The following is a 16,341-nucleotide window of genomic DNA, read 5'->3' on the forward strand; positions in this document are numbered from 1 at the left end:
TAAATGACAAAATGACAAAATGACAAAAATGACAAAAATGACAAAAATGACAAAAATGACAAAAATGACAAAAATGACAAAAATGACAAAAATGACAAAAATGACAAAAATGACAAAAATGACAAAAATGACAAAAATGACAAAAATGACAAAAATGACAAAAATGACAAAAATGACAAAAATGACAAAAATGACAAAAATGACAAAAATGACAAAAATGACAAAAATGACAAAAATGACAAAAATGACAAAAATGACAAAAATGACAAAAATGACAAAAATGACAAAAATGACAAAAATGACAAAAATGACAAAAATGACAAAAATGACAAAAATGACAAAATTGACAAAATTGACAAAATTGACAAAATTGACAAAATTGACAAAATTGACAAAATTGACAAAATTGACAAAATTGACAAAATTGACAAAATTGACAAAATTGACAAAATTGACAAAATTGACAAAATTGACAAAATTGACAAAATTGACAAAATTGACAAAATTGACAAAATTGACAAAATTGACAAAATTGACAAAATTGACAAAATTGACAAAATTGACAAAATTGACAAAATTGACAAAATTGACAAAATTGACAAAATTGACAAAATTGACAAAATTGACAAAATTGACAAAATTGACAAAATTGACAAAATTGACAAAATTGACAAAATTGACAAATTGACAAAATTGACAAAAATGACAAAAATGACAAAAATGACAAAAATGACAAAAATGACAAAAATGACAAAATGACAAAAATGACAAAAATGACAAAAATGACAAAAATGACAAAAATGACAAAAATGACAAAAATGACAAAAATGACAAAAATGACAAAAATGACAAAAATGACAAAAATGACAAAAATGACAAAAATGACAAAAATGACAAAAATGACAAAAATGACAAAAATGACAAAAATGACAAAAATGACAAAAATGACAAAAATGACAAAAATGACAAAAATGACAAAAATGACAAAAATGACAAAAATGACAAAAATGACAAAAATGACAAAAATGACAAAAATGACAAAAATGACAAAAATGACAAAAATGACAAAAATGACAAAAATGACAAAAATGACAAAATGACAAAAATGACAAAAATGACAAAAATGACAAAAATGACAAAAATGACAAAAATGACAAAAATGACAAAAATGACAAAAATGACAAAAATGACAAAAATGACAAAAATGACAAAAATGACAAAAATGACAAAAATGACAAAAATGACAAAAATGACAAAAATGACAAAAATGACAAAAATGACAAAAATGACAAAAATGACAAAAATGACAAAAATGACAAAAATGACAAAAATGACAAAAATGACAAAAATGACAAAAATGACAAAAATGACAAAATGACAAAAATGACAAAAATGACAAAAATGACAAAAATGACAAAAATGACAAAAATGACAAAATGACAAAAATGACAAAAATGACAAAAATGACAAAAATGACAAAAATGACAAAAATGACAAAAATGACAAAAATGACAAAAATGACAAAAATGACAAAAATGACAAAAATGACAAAAATGACAAAAATGACAAAATTGACAAAATTGACAAAATTGACAAAATTGACAAAATTGACAAAATTGACAAAATTGACAAAATTGACAAAATTGACAAAATTGACAAAATTGACAAAATTGACAAAATTGACAAAATTGACAAAATTGACAAAATTGACAAAATTGACAAAATTGACAAAATTGACAAAATTGACAAAAATGACAAAAATGACAAAAATGACAAAAATGACAAAAATGACAAAAATGACAAAAATGACAAAATGACAAAAATGACAAAAATGACAAAAATGACAAAAATGACAAAAATGACAAAAATGACAAAAATGACAAAAATGACAAAAATGACAAAAATGACAAAAATGACAAAAATGACAAAAATGACAAAAATGACAAAAATGACAAAAATGACAAAAATGACAAAAATGACAAAAATGACAAAAATGACAAAAATGACAAAAATGACAAAAATGACAAAAATGACAAAAATGACAAAAATGACAAAAATGACAAAAATGACAAAATTGACAAAATTGACAAAATTGACAAAATTGACAAAAATTGACAAAATTGACAAAATTGACAAAATTGACAAAATTGACAAAATTGACAAAATTGACAAAATTGACAAAATTGACAAAATTGACAAAATTGACAAAATTGACAAAATTGACAAAATTGACAAAATTGACAAAATTGACAAAATTGACAAAATTGACAAAATTGACAAAATTGACAAAATTGACAAAATTGACAAAATTGACAAAATTGACAAAATTGACAAAATTGACAAAATTGACAAAATTGACAAAATTGACAAAATTGACAAAATTGACAAAATTGACAAAATTGACAAAAATGACAAAAATGACAAAAATGACAAAAATGACAAAAATGACAAAAATGACAAAAATGACAAAAATGACAAAATGACAAAAATGACAAAAATGACAAAAATGACAAAAATGACAAAAATGACAAAAATGACAAAATGACAAAAATGACAAAAATGACAAAAATGACAAAAATGACAAAAATGACAAAAATGACAAAATGACAAAAATGACAAAAATGACAAAAATGACAAAAATGACAAAAATGACAAAAATGACAAAAATGACAAAAATGACAAAAATGACAAAAATGACAAAAATGACAAAAATGACAAAAATGACAAAAATGACAAAAATGACAAAAATGACAAAAATGACAAAAATGACAAAAATGACAAAAATGACAAAATGACAAAAATGACAAAAATGACAAAAATGACAAAAATGACAAAAATGACAAAAATGACAAAAATGACAAAAATGACAAAAATGACAAAAATGACAAAAATGACAAAAATGACAAAAATGACAAAAATGACAAAATTGACAAAAATGACAAAAATGACAAAAATGACAAAAATGACAAAATGACAAAAATGACAAAAATGACAAAAATGACAAAAATGACAAAAATGACAAAAATGACAAAAATGACAAAAATGACAAAATGACAAAAATGACAAAAATGACAAAAATGACAAAATTGACAAAATTGACAAAATTGACAAAATTGACAAATGACAAAATTGACAAAATTGACAAAATTGACAAAATTGACAAAATTGTCAAAATTGACAAAATTGACAAAATTGACAAAATTGACAAAATTGACAAAATTGACAAAATTGACAAAATTGACAAAATTGACAAAATTGACAAAATTGACAAAATTGACAAAATTGACAAAATTGACAAAATTGACAAAATTGACAAAATTGACAAAATTGACAAAATTGACAAAATTGACAAAATTGACAAAATTGACAAAATTGACAAAATTGACAAAATTGACAAAATTGACAAAATTGACAAAATTGACAAAATTGACAAAATTGACAAAATTGACAAAAATGACAAAAATGACAAAAATGACAAAAATGACAAAAATGACAAAAATGACAAAAATGACAAAAATGACAAAAATGACAAAAATGACAAAAATGACAAAAATGACAAAAATGACAAAAATGACAAAAATGACAAAAATGACAAAAATGACAAAAATGACAAAAATGACAAAAATGACAAAAATGACAAAAATGACAAAAATGACAAAAATGACAAAAATGACAAAAATGACAAAAATGACAAAAATGACAAAAATGACAAAAATGACAAAAATGACAAAAATGACAAAAATGACAAAAATGACAAAAATGACAAAAATGACAAAAATGACAAAAATGACAAAAATGACAAAAATGACAAAAATGACAAAAATGACAAAAATGACAAAAATGACAAAAATGACAAAAATGACAAAAATGACAAAAATGACAAAAATGACAAAAATGACAAAAATGACAAAAATGACAAAAATGACAAAAATGACAAAAATGACAAAAATGACAAAAATGACAAAAAAGACAAAAATGACAAAAATGACAAAAATGACAAAAATGACAAAAATGTCAAAAATGACAAAAATGACAAAAATGACAAAAATGACAAAAATGACAAAAATGACAAAAATGACAAAAATGACAAAAATGACAAAAATGACAAAAATGACAAAAATGACAAAAATGACAAAAATGACAAAAATGACAAAAATGACAAAAATGACAAAAATGACAAAAATGACAAAAATGACAAAAATGACAAAAATGACAAAATGACAAAAATGACAAAAATGACAAAAATGACAAAAATGACAAAAATGACAAAAATGACAAAAATGACAAAAATGACAAAAATGACAAAAATGACAAAAATGACAAAAATGACAAAAATGACAAAAATGACAAAAATGACAAAAATGACAAAAATGACAAAAATGACAAAAATGACAAAATGACAAAAATGACAAAAATGACAAAAATGACAAAAATGACAAAAATGACAAAATGACAAAATTGACAAAATTGACAAAATTGACAAAATTGACAAAATTGACAAAATTGACAAAATTGACAAAATTGACAAAATTGACAAAATTGACAAAATTGACAAAATTGACAAAATTGACAAAATTGACAAAATTGACAAAATTGACAAAATTGACAAAATTGACAAAATTGACAAAATTGACAAAATTGACAAAAATGACAAAAATGACAAAAATGACAAAAATGACAAAAATGACAAAAATGACAAAAATGACAAAAATGACAAAAATGACAAAAATGACAAAAATGACAAAAATGACAAAAATGACAAAAATGACAAAAATGACAAAAATGACAAAAATGACAAAAATGACAAAAATGACAAAAATGACAAAAATGACAAAAATGACAAAAATGACAAAAATGACAAAAATGACAAAAATGACAAAAATGACAAAAATGACAAAAATGACAAAAATGACAAAAATGACAAAAATGACAAAAATGACAAAAATGACAAAAATGACAAAAATGACAAAAATGACAAAAATGACAAAAATGACAAAAATGACAAAAATGACAAAAATGACAAAAATGACAAAAATGACAAAAATGACAAAAATGACAAAAATGACAAAAATGACAAAAATGACAAAAATGACAAAAATGACAAAAATGACAAAAATGACAAAAATGACAAAAATGACAAAAATGACAAAAATGACAAAAATGACAAAAATGACAAAAATGACAAAAATGACAAAAATGACAAAAATGACAAAAATGACAAAAATGACAAAAATGACAAAAAATGACAAAAATGACAAAAATGACAAAAATGACAAAAATGACAAAAATGACAAAAATGACAAAAATGACAAAAATGACAAAAATGACAAAAATGACAAAAATGACAAAAATGACAAAAATGACAAAAATGACAAAAATGACAAAAATGACAAAAATGACAACAATGAAAAAAATGACAAAAATGACAAAAATGACAAAAATGACAAAAATGACAAAAATGACAAAATTGACAAAAATGACAAAAATGACAAAAATGACAAAAATGACAAAAATGACAAAAATGACAAAAATGACAAAAATGACAAAAATGACAAAAATGACAAATATGACAAATATGACAAAAATGACAAAAATGACAAAAATGACAAATATGACAAATATGACAAAAATGACAAAAATGACAAAAATGACAAAAATGACAAATATGACAAAAATGACAAAAATGACAAAAATGACAAATATGACAAATATGACAAAAATGACAAAAATGACAAAAATGACAAAAAAGACAGATATGACAAAAATGACAAAAATGATAAAAATGACAAAAATGACAAAAATGACAAAAATGACAAAAATGACAAAAATGACAAAAATGACAAAAATGACAAAAATGACAAAAATGACAAAAATGACAAAAATGACAAAAATGACAAAAATGACAAAAATGACAAAAAAGACAAAAATGACAAAAATGACAAAAATGACAAAAATGACAAATATGACAAATATGACAAAAATGACAAAAATGACAAAAATGACAAAAATGACAGATATGACAAAAATGACAAAAATGATAAAAATGATAAAAATGACAAAAATGACAAAAATGACAAAAATGACAAAAATGACAAAAATGACAAAAATGACAAAAATGACAAAAATGACAAAAATGACAAAAATGACAAAAATGACAAAAATGACAAAAATGACAAAAATGACAAAAATGACAAAAATGACAAAAATGACAAAAATGACAAAAATGACAAAAATGACAAAAATGACAAAAATGACAAAAATGACAAAAATGACAAAAATGACAAAAATGACAAAAATGACAAAAATGACAAAAATGACAAAAATGACAAAAATGACAAAAATGACAAAAATGACAAAAATGACAAAAATGACAAAAATGACAAAAATGACAAAAATGACAAAAATGACAAAAATGACAAAAATGACAAAAATGACAAAAATGACAAAAATGACAAAAATGACAAATATGACAAATATGACAAAAATGACAAAAATGACAAAAATGACAAATATGACAAATATGACAAAAATGACAAAAATGACAAAAATGACAAAAATGACAAAAATGACAAAAATGACAAAAATGACAAAAATGACAAAAATGACAAAAATGACAAAAATGACAAAAATGACAAAAATGACAAAAATGACAAAAATGACAAAAATGACAAAAATGACAAAAATGACAAAAATGACAAAAATGACAAAAATGACAAAAATGACAAAAATGACAAAAATGACAAAAATGACAAAAATGACAAAAATGACAAAAATGACAAAAATGACAAAAATGACAAAAATGACAAAAATGACAAAAATGACAAAAATGACAAAAATGACAAAAATGACAAAAATGACAAAAATGACAAAAATGACAAAAATGACAAAAATGACAAAAATGACAAAAATGACAAAAATGACAAAAATGACAAAAATGACAAAAATGACAAAAATGACAAAAATGACAAAAATGACAAAAATGACAAAAATGACAAAAATGACAAAAATGACAAAAATGACAAAAATGACAAAAATTACAAAAATGACAAAAATGACAAAAATGACAAAAATGACAAAAATGGCAAAAATGACAAAAATGACAAAAATGACAAAAATGACAAATATGACAAATATGACAAATATGACAAAAATGACAAAAATGACAAAAATGACAAAAATGACAAAAATGACAAAAATGACAAAAATGACAAAAATGACAAAAATGACAAAAATGACAAAAATGACAAAAATGACAAAAATGACAAAAATGACAAAAATGACAAAAATGACAAAAATGACAAAAATGACAAAAATGGCAAAAATGACAAAAATGACAAAAATGACAAAAATGACAAAAATGACAAAAATGACAAAAATGACAAAAATGACAAAAATGACAAAAATGACAAAAATGACAAAAATGACAAAAATGACAAAAATGACAAAAATGACAAAAATGACAAAAATGACAAAAATGACAAAAATGACAAAAATGACAAAAATGACAAAAATGACAAAAATAACAAAAATGACAAAAATGACAAAAATGACAAAAATGACAAAAATGACAAAAATGACAAAAATGACAAAAATGACAAAAATGACAAAAATGACAAAAATGACAAAAATGACAAAAATGACAAAAAAGACAGAAATGACAAAAATGACAAAAATGACAAAAATGATAAAAATGACAAAAATGACAAAAATGACAAAAATGACAAAAATGACAAAAATGACAAAAATGACAAAAATGACAAAAAATGACACAAATGACAAAATATTACAAAAATTACAAAAAAGACAAAAATGACAAAAATGACAAAAATGACAAAAATGGCAAAAATGACAAAAATGACAAAAATGACAAAAATGACAAAAATGACAAAAATGACAAAAATGACAAAAATGACAAAAATGACAAAAATGACAAAAATGACAAAAATGACAAAAATGACAAAAATGACAAAAATGACAAATATGACAAATATGACAAAAATGACAAAAATGACAAAAATGACAAATATGACGAATATGACAAAAATGACAAAAATGACAAAAATGACAAATATGACAAATATGACAAAAATGACAAAAATGACAAAAATGACAAAAATGACAAATATGACAAATATGACAAAAATGACAAAAATGACAAAAATGACAAAAAAGACAGATATGACAAAAATGACAAAAATGATAAAAATTACAAAAAAGACAAAAATGACAAAAATGACAAAAATGACAAAAATGACAAAAATGACAAAAATGACAAAAATGACAAAAATGACAAAAATGACAAAAATGACAAAAATGACAAAAATGACAAAAATGACAAAAATGACAAAAATGACAAAAATGACAAAAATGACAAAAATGACAAAAATGACAAAAATGACAAAAATGACAAAAATGACAAAAATGACAAAAATGACAAAAATGACAAAAATGACAAAAATGACAAAAATGACAAAAATGACAAAAATGACAAAAATGACAAAAATGACAAAAATGACAAAAATGACAAAAATGACAAAAATGACAAAAATGACAAAAATGACAAAAATGACAAAAATGACAAAAATGACAAAAATGACAAAAATGACAAAAATGACAAAAATGACAAAAATGACAAAAATGACAAAAATGACAAAAATGACAAAAATGACAAAAATGACAAAAATGACAAAAATGACAAAAATGACAAAAATGACAAAAATGACAAAAATGACAAAAATGACAAAAATGACAAAAATGACAAAAATGACAAAAATGACAAAAATGACAAAAATGACAAAAATGACAAAAATGACAAAAATGACAAAAATGACAAAAATGACAAAAATGACAAAAATGACAAAAATGACAAAAATGACAAAAATGACAAAAATGACAAAAATGACAAAAATGACAAAAATGACAAAAATGACAAAAATGACAAAAATGACAAAAATGACAAAAATGACAAAAATGACAAAAATGACAAAAATGACAAAAATGACAAAAATGACAAAAATGACAAAAATGACAAAAATGACAAAAATGACAAAAATGACAAAAATGACAAAAATGACAAAAATGACAAAAATGACAAAAATGACAAAAATGACAAAAATGACAAAAATGACAAAAATGACAAAAATGACAAAAATGACAAAAATGACAAAAATGACAAAAATGACAAAAATGACAAAAATGACAAAAATGACAAAAATGACAAAAATGACAAAAATGACAAAAATGACAAAAATGACAAAAATGACAAAAATGACAAAAATGACAAAAATGACAAAAATGACAAAAATGACAAAAATGACAAAAATGACAAAATTGACAAAAATGACAAAAATGACAAAAATGACAAAAATGACAAAAATGACAAAAATGACAAAAATGACAAAAATGACAAAAATGACAAAAATGACAAAAATGACAAAAATGACAAAAATGACAAAAATGATAAAAATGACAAAAATGACAAAAATTACAAAAATGACAAAAATGACAAAAATGATAAAAATGACAAAAATGACAAAAATGACAAAAATGACAAAAATGACAAAAATGACAAAAATGACAAAAATGACAAAAATGACAAAAATGACAAAAATGACAAAAATGACAAAAATGACAAAAATGACAAAAATGACAAAAATGACAAAAGTGACAAAAGTGACAAAAATGACAAAAATGACAAAAATGAGAAAAATTACAAAAATTACAAAAATTACAAAAATTACAAAAATTACAAAAATTACAAAAATTACAAAAATTACAAAAATTACAAAAATTACAAAAATTACAAAAATTACAAAAATTACAAAAATTACAAAAATTACAAAAATTACAAAAATGACAAAAATGACAAAAAGACAAAAATGACAAAAATGACAAAAATGACAAAAATGACAAAAATGACAAAAATGACAAAAATGACAAAAATGACAAAAATGACAAAAATGACAAAAATGACAAAAATGACAAAAATGACAAAAATGACAAAAATGACAAAAATGACAAAAATGACAAAAATGACAAAAAATGACAAAAATGACAAAAATGACAAAAATGACAAAAATGACAAAAATGAAAAAAATTACAAAAAATTACAAAAATTACAAAAATAACAAAAATAACAAAAATAACAAAAATAACAAAAATAACAAAAATAACAAAAATAACAAAAATAACAAAAATAACAAAAATAACAAAAATAACAAAAATAACAAAAATAACAAAAATAACAAAAATAACAAAAATAACAAAAATAACAAAAATAACAAAAATAACAAAAATGACAAATATACGCGAAAAATCGTGGCTCCAGAGAGTAATTGAAGCAGTCCGAGAAAGATCATTTTTTCATTTGCGTGCTCGGTATCAGCCACTGAATATTTTAAGCAATTCAACAAGAATTAACTCATGTGAATCTGATGAAATTGGAATATAAGCTGCAACATTTATAGTCGTGGCTCCAGAGAGCGTCAATTTTCGTGATTTTCTTTCAATCGTTCAGAATAGGAACAGAACTGCTTATTTTCATGAATCGACGATGTCAATAATCTCAGAACATGTCAAAAATATTATGAATGAAAGAAAATACATCGTTTGTGAAGGTTCTATAAGAAATCCGAGTGTGAAAAAATAATTGCTTCAAAATAAGTTGAACAAATTCACGCATTTGAATCTGAATATCCTAGGTTTATCAAGTTTTTCACAAAAAATCATGCATTTTTTTGGTATGGAGTCTGAAGAAATTTTTTGTGCCTTTTATGTTTATCTTAACTTGATTACCTTTTTGAGTAGTTTTTCGATTCCACCCTAATGTATGTACGATATATCTTGTCTCAAAAATGTCTCGTCTGTGTGTACTCACATTGTTGCTGCTGGTTGGAATGTTTAATTTCCCGCTTCAGCCCACGCCACAGTTTCGACACAATCATCGAATATGCAAATCCCATGGTGAGCAGCGGAAAACACAACAGCCCCGCGTCGAGGAACAGAACGTAGGCCTTCTCGTAGGACTTGTGGGGCCACATCTCCCGGCACTTCATCGGGTGGTTTTCCAGCAAGATGGCGCCCCCATTGATGCCACTTGTTGTTGTCGTTGTCGTCGATGTCATCGTCGTGGGCCTTTGATAGACCGGTGTCAGGCGCTGGACGTAGCAGAGCGGAGAATTTACCAGCAAGCTGAGAATCCACACCAGGGCTATCATTTTGTAGGCATGGAACTGGGTTTGCCACCGGCGAGATGAGAGGGGCCGGCAGATAGCGAAGAATCGCTCCAGGGAGATGGCCACCAGGGTCCAGACGGCTACCGAGACGGAAACGGCTGCGAGAAGACGGGTTTATTATAATTAAAAACACATCTTAGGACATACAGGCGGTGTGGAATTGATCTTGGGAATCGATTTTTAAGGGGTTTCTTTGAGTGACGGTCGTCGATGGCATGGAAGGCTTTCCTGTAAGTTTCAATGGAAATTATATTCAATACTCGATCTTTCCGAAAAAAAGCCTCTTTGATTAAATTGTTCTTCAATTACGATAGATGGGATAAAATCCCATCAACCAAGTCTGGGAATAGGAATAGTCTTCAAATTGTGATTTTTGTTTTTAAGCAAGTTCTCACAAATAGACACAGAGACAGTCAGAGACCCAGAGTATGGTTAGTGAAAAGTACGACTTTAGTGGTTTCCTTGGTAAAAAATTAGGAGATTTCTCCAAAAATTAACTTTCAGTGGATTCCTTAGACAATTATTTGTTTTCTTCAGAAGTGAAGGGTGATACGGTCAAAATGTGGTCAATATCAACTTGACGTATTTGTTTCAATTTTGCATTGAAAAAGCCTGAACACCCTTCATTTTGAAGAATGTTGCTCCTATTTTGATTTTGGAATTCACTCTTCAGTTGTCAAAATGCCGGAAGGAAGAAGGAGCAGCGTATCAAAAATTTGCTCGCGCATCGCAAACAAATCCGAGCTACTTGCACGCAAAGCTGACAAAATCGCTAAAAGTTGCCAAATCAACCGTTACAAATGTAATTAAAGTGCTTGGGAAACGTTTGTCGACAGCCAGGAAGTCTGGATCGGGGGGAAATCGAAAACCGGAAGCCGCTGAGACGACAAAGAGAGTTGCCGGTAGTTTCAAGCAAAACCCTAACCTCTCTCTCCGAGATGCCGCAAATAAGCTGGGTGTATCGTCTACAACCGTGCATTGAGCCAAAAACGAGCCGGACTATCGACTTACCAGAAGGTAGTGACTCCAAATCGCGATGATAAACAAAATTCGACGGCCAAAGCGCGATCCCGGAGGCTGAACACGACGATGCTGACGAAGTTTGACTGCGTAGTAATGGACGACGAAACCTACTTCAAAGCCGACTTCAAGCAGCTTCCGGGACAGGAGTTTTATACGGCAAAAGGAATGGGAAAGGTAGCAGATACATATTTTCAAGCACATGAAACTGTCAAAGTTCGCGAAAAAATATCTGGTTTGGCAAGCCATCTGTACCTGTGGCTTGAAAAGCAGTATTTTCATAGCTTCCGGGACTGTCGACCAAGAAATTTACGTGAAAGAGTGTTTGAATAAACGTCTGCTGCCTTTCCTGAAGAAACACGGATTTGGCATCTTGCCAATACGGTAAAAAGGCCATGGAGAAGTACGCCGCCAACAACGTGCAGGTGGTTCCCAAGGACAAGAACCCTGCTAACACGCCAGAGCTCCGCCCAATTGAGAAATACTGGGCTATTGTCAAGCGGAACCTAAAGAAGGCCAAAAAACTGCTAAGGACGAGCAGCAGATCAAGGCAAACTGGCTTTCTGCGGCGACGAAGGTGGACAAGGTGGCTGTACACAATCTGATGCCAGGGGTTAAGCGTAAGGCCCGGCAATTCGGATTTGGAAAAGCGGAAGCCTAACTGAATATTTTTCCTGAATTTTATATGGGAGAGTGGGGAATATCATGAGCCACATTTATTGTTGTTCCATAACTTCTTTATTGTAAAAGATAAAATGAAAATAAAAATTGTATGGTTTTCTACATTTTCAAGGTATCATAAGGTTTTTTTTAATTTATTAATTTTTTTCCCCAAATTTGACTGTTTGAAAAAAAGCAATATCTTTTAGAATTTTGAAAAATGGTGGGGAATCGTGGGCCACCAAATCCAAATTGACCAAATAACATGCAAAGTTTATGAGTTTACCGAAAACTGTGATTTCCTAATTCATTTCGTTTTTTTAAAGCAATTTCAGATGATGAAATAAAAAAGAGAGCTGTGTATGATCGCATAGATTCCAAATCCTGGCTCGCGAACGTTTTAGCAAAATTTCAGGATGGACAAAATATTTTTCATAACTCTTCATTTGGCATAAGAAAACTTTACAGATAGGAAAAACGTATTTTAAGTTCTGAATGTGTATAAAAACATGAAAATATAGGTGATTCAAGATGTGTGGCTCACGATTCCCCACAAGCTATGATTTGCAAAATGGATACGTTTGTGTGACTTATTGGTGTTTCATCAAAAATTCCTTTTCCACCTGAAAGATCAAACAAAACTAAGATCATAAGCGTATGAGCATATTTTTGTTATGCACTTTAGGTTCCCCATCGATGAAATTAGCGGGTGTTTTTTTAATTATGTAAGTAAATTTTTCTAACTTTTTTCAGCTTGATAAATAAAAGAAGCATATGATGCGTATTTCAGTCAACAAGATATAGGAATATAGGCTCACGCAAAGCGACGACGATGACAGTTGGTTTGAGATTTTTATCTCAACACACATCTGAGATATTAAAAGTGGCCCACGTTTCCCCATGGCCCACGATACCCCACTCTCCCCTACTAATTAAACTTGAAAAATAAATTTAATTTGATTTTCTAAATAAGCGATTTCACCGATTTACACGCGTTTTCCCTTGACCAAATTTTGACCGTATCACCCCTTAATCAACTGCGACAGTTGAAGACGACTAAAAATCGTGCTCTTCGATACTTCAGCAAACACAACCCAAGTAACCATGAGCACTAAGCTAGCAGATAATTTCGATAAATCTAGCTCATAGAGCTTAGAGAGAGCAGAGAAGCTCTAAAGCTGTTTTTGGATAGCATTTTGACAAGTCATTAGTGCTTATGGTTACTTGGAAAGTCCCTCTGCACAAAAGAAGAATACCGAAAGCTAAACACGGCATGTAAAAAAAGCAGCAGGCGTTTCTACCGGAACTATCTTCACCGGCTACAGCGCAATTTTAAGACCAACCCGAGATCTTTCTGGAAGTACGTTAAAAATCAGCGGAAAGAATCCGGGCTTCCGTCTCATATGTTCTTGAACGGCCTCACAGCGAACACCGGTCCTGAAATATGTAATCTTTTTGCTGAGAAATTTTCAAGCGTTTTCACAACAGGATCCATTTCCTTAGAGCAACTGGATACGGCTGTACGAAATATTTCACCTCTTGATTCTTCCTTAAACCGTATCTCATTCGATGACGCAGCCATATTGAAGGCGACAGCTAAGCTTAAAAATTCATCATCTACGGGTCCTGACGGGAAACCAGCTATTTTCTTGAAACGTTTCATGCCACATCTACTGACTCTTATTAGGCATATTTTTCGAGCTTCGCTGGACTTCGCAATTTTTCCCTCACTTTGAAAGGAAACCTACATGTTCCCTGTTCACAAAAAGGGAGATAAGAAAGATATAGACAACTACCGTGGAATTTCAGCTCTCTGTTCGATAGCCAAACTGTTCGAATTGGTTGTTCTGGATCCGATTTTCTCGTCCTCGAAGCAATACTTTTCCAACGATCAACACGGATTTTTGCCAAAACGTTCCACGACAACAAATTTGCTGACTTTCACATCGTTCGTGCAAGATAGCTTTGCCATGAAGTCCCAAACTGATGCCATCTATACTGATCTGTCTGCTGCTTTCGACAAAGTAAATCACGACATTGCAATCGCTAAACTCGAATGCTTAAGGACGAAAGTTATCAGTGCAAACTGGAAATTACTTTTCAAGACAGTTCTCCGCTTGTTCAGGTGTGCCCCAGGAAAGCCACCTGGGACCGATAATTTTTGTCATCTATTTTAACGATGTACTCACTCTCTTGGACGGCACAAAACTTGCGTATGCCGACGACCTCAAATTTTTCCACATCATCAATGGCCAAGACGATATCGATCTCTTGCGAAGGCAGTTCAACACCATCGCTCTCTGGTGTGACACCAACTGCTTGCATCTGAACCACAGCAAATGTGCGGTCATTTCATTTTCTCGCAAGTTTTTTTTATTAGTTGTTAACCCAGGTGGTAAATCCAATTTACGGATTGCATTCCAAGGCGCAGCGAGCCACCGCGTCCCCCCAGTTTGCTACTCTGCGTCCATGGGTGCAATTGGACGACTCATGATACAATGCTAAGGAGCACTGTACCCCCTACGCCGTAAAATCCACCTGGGTCCACTGACCTTTGTTCCCACCTCGAACTGTTTGACACACTTTACTTCAATAGTGGGAGGTCAATTCACGCTAGTGCGCTCCAAGGCAATACTCGTTTTCGAATCCTCTATCAGCAATACCTCATTCTAACACAACTCGATGCGCAATCCCTCCTCTGACGAGTTAGGACCCGACATCTCATCGTGTGAATGAGGTCCCCACATAGCGCAACTACTAACTTTGTGAGTCCAGTCCAAGATCCAGAAACACAAAGTTGTCGACGACACTTTCTCTGTTCAAACATGCAGGTAGGAGGGGTAAGCCCCCTAAGCTACGTGTAGGACTCAGACTCCTCCGAACTCACAAATAGTGTTGACTTAAGTCACCACTCAGCGCGACTACTCGATCTTCAAGTCGGGCGCTTGACCACCCAAAGCGCAGATCGAGCTATAGACCGCCCTCATCAGGTCACACTAGCGGTTCAGGCGCATCAATTCCCGAAACGCGTGTCGAGCCCTGACACCTCCGGCAAACTGTGCCTCTCAGACACTGATGTGTAAACACGTCCCTAAGTGATCGGCCCATCATTGGCCACCACTTTGCGCATCTACCTACTCGTTTTGCGAGTCGGGTCTATACCCACCGAAGCGCAAAACGAGTTGGCGATCGCTCTCCCTACGGTCACGTCCGCATATCAGGGCCATGACCCCCCGAAAGCGTGTTGGACCATCACGCACACACCCAAGTACTGGCACCTAAGTACCCGGGTGCACCACTTCTTCCACGCGGGTTTGGCAGACCCGTCGACAGCCTCTAGTGGGTTTGGTGTAGTTCTCTTGGCCGTACATCTGCAATACGCCGGACTTGCAGACACGTTTCCACTCTGCACCACGGGGAGGTGGAA

The 16,341-nt window shown here is 29.7% G+C and overlaps 1 protein-coding gene across 1 annotated transcript in view; it reads right to left on the reverse strand.

The window, feature by feature from the left end:
* Positions 1–16,341, reverse strand: part of LOC129757452 (uncharacterized) — a 171,115-nt gene that overhangs the window by 90,054 nt on the left and 64,720 nt on the right. The window contains exon 4 of the mRNA XM_055754687.1: positions 10,877–11,332. Within this exon, the coding sequence (XP_055610662.1) occupies positions 10,877–11,332 (456 nt within the window). The remainder of the gene's footprint in view (positions 1–10,876; positions 11,333–16,341) is intronic.

The sequence above is a fragment of the Uranotaenia lowii genome, chromosome 1 (assembly GCF_029784155.1).
Source record: "Uranotaenia lowii strain MFRU-FL chromosome 1, ASM2978415v1, whole genome shotgun sequence".
Classification (NCBI taxonomy): domain Eukaryota; kingdom Metazoa; phylum Arthropoda; class Insecta; order Diptera; family Culicidae; genus Uranotaenia; species Uranotaenia lowii.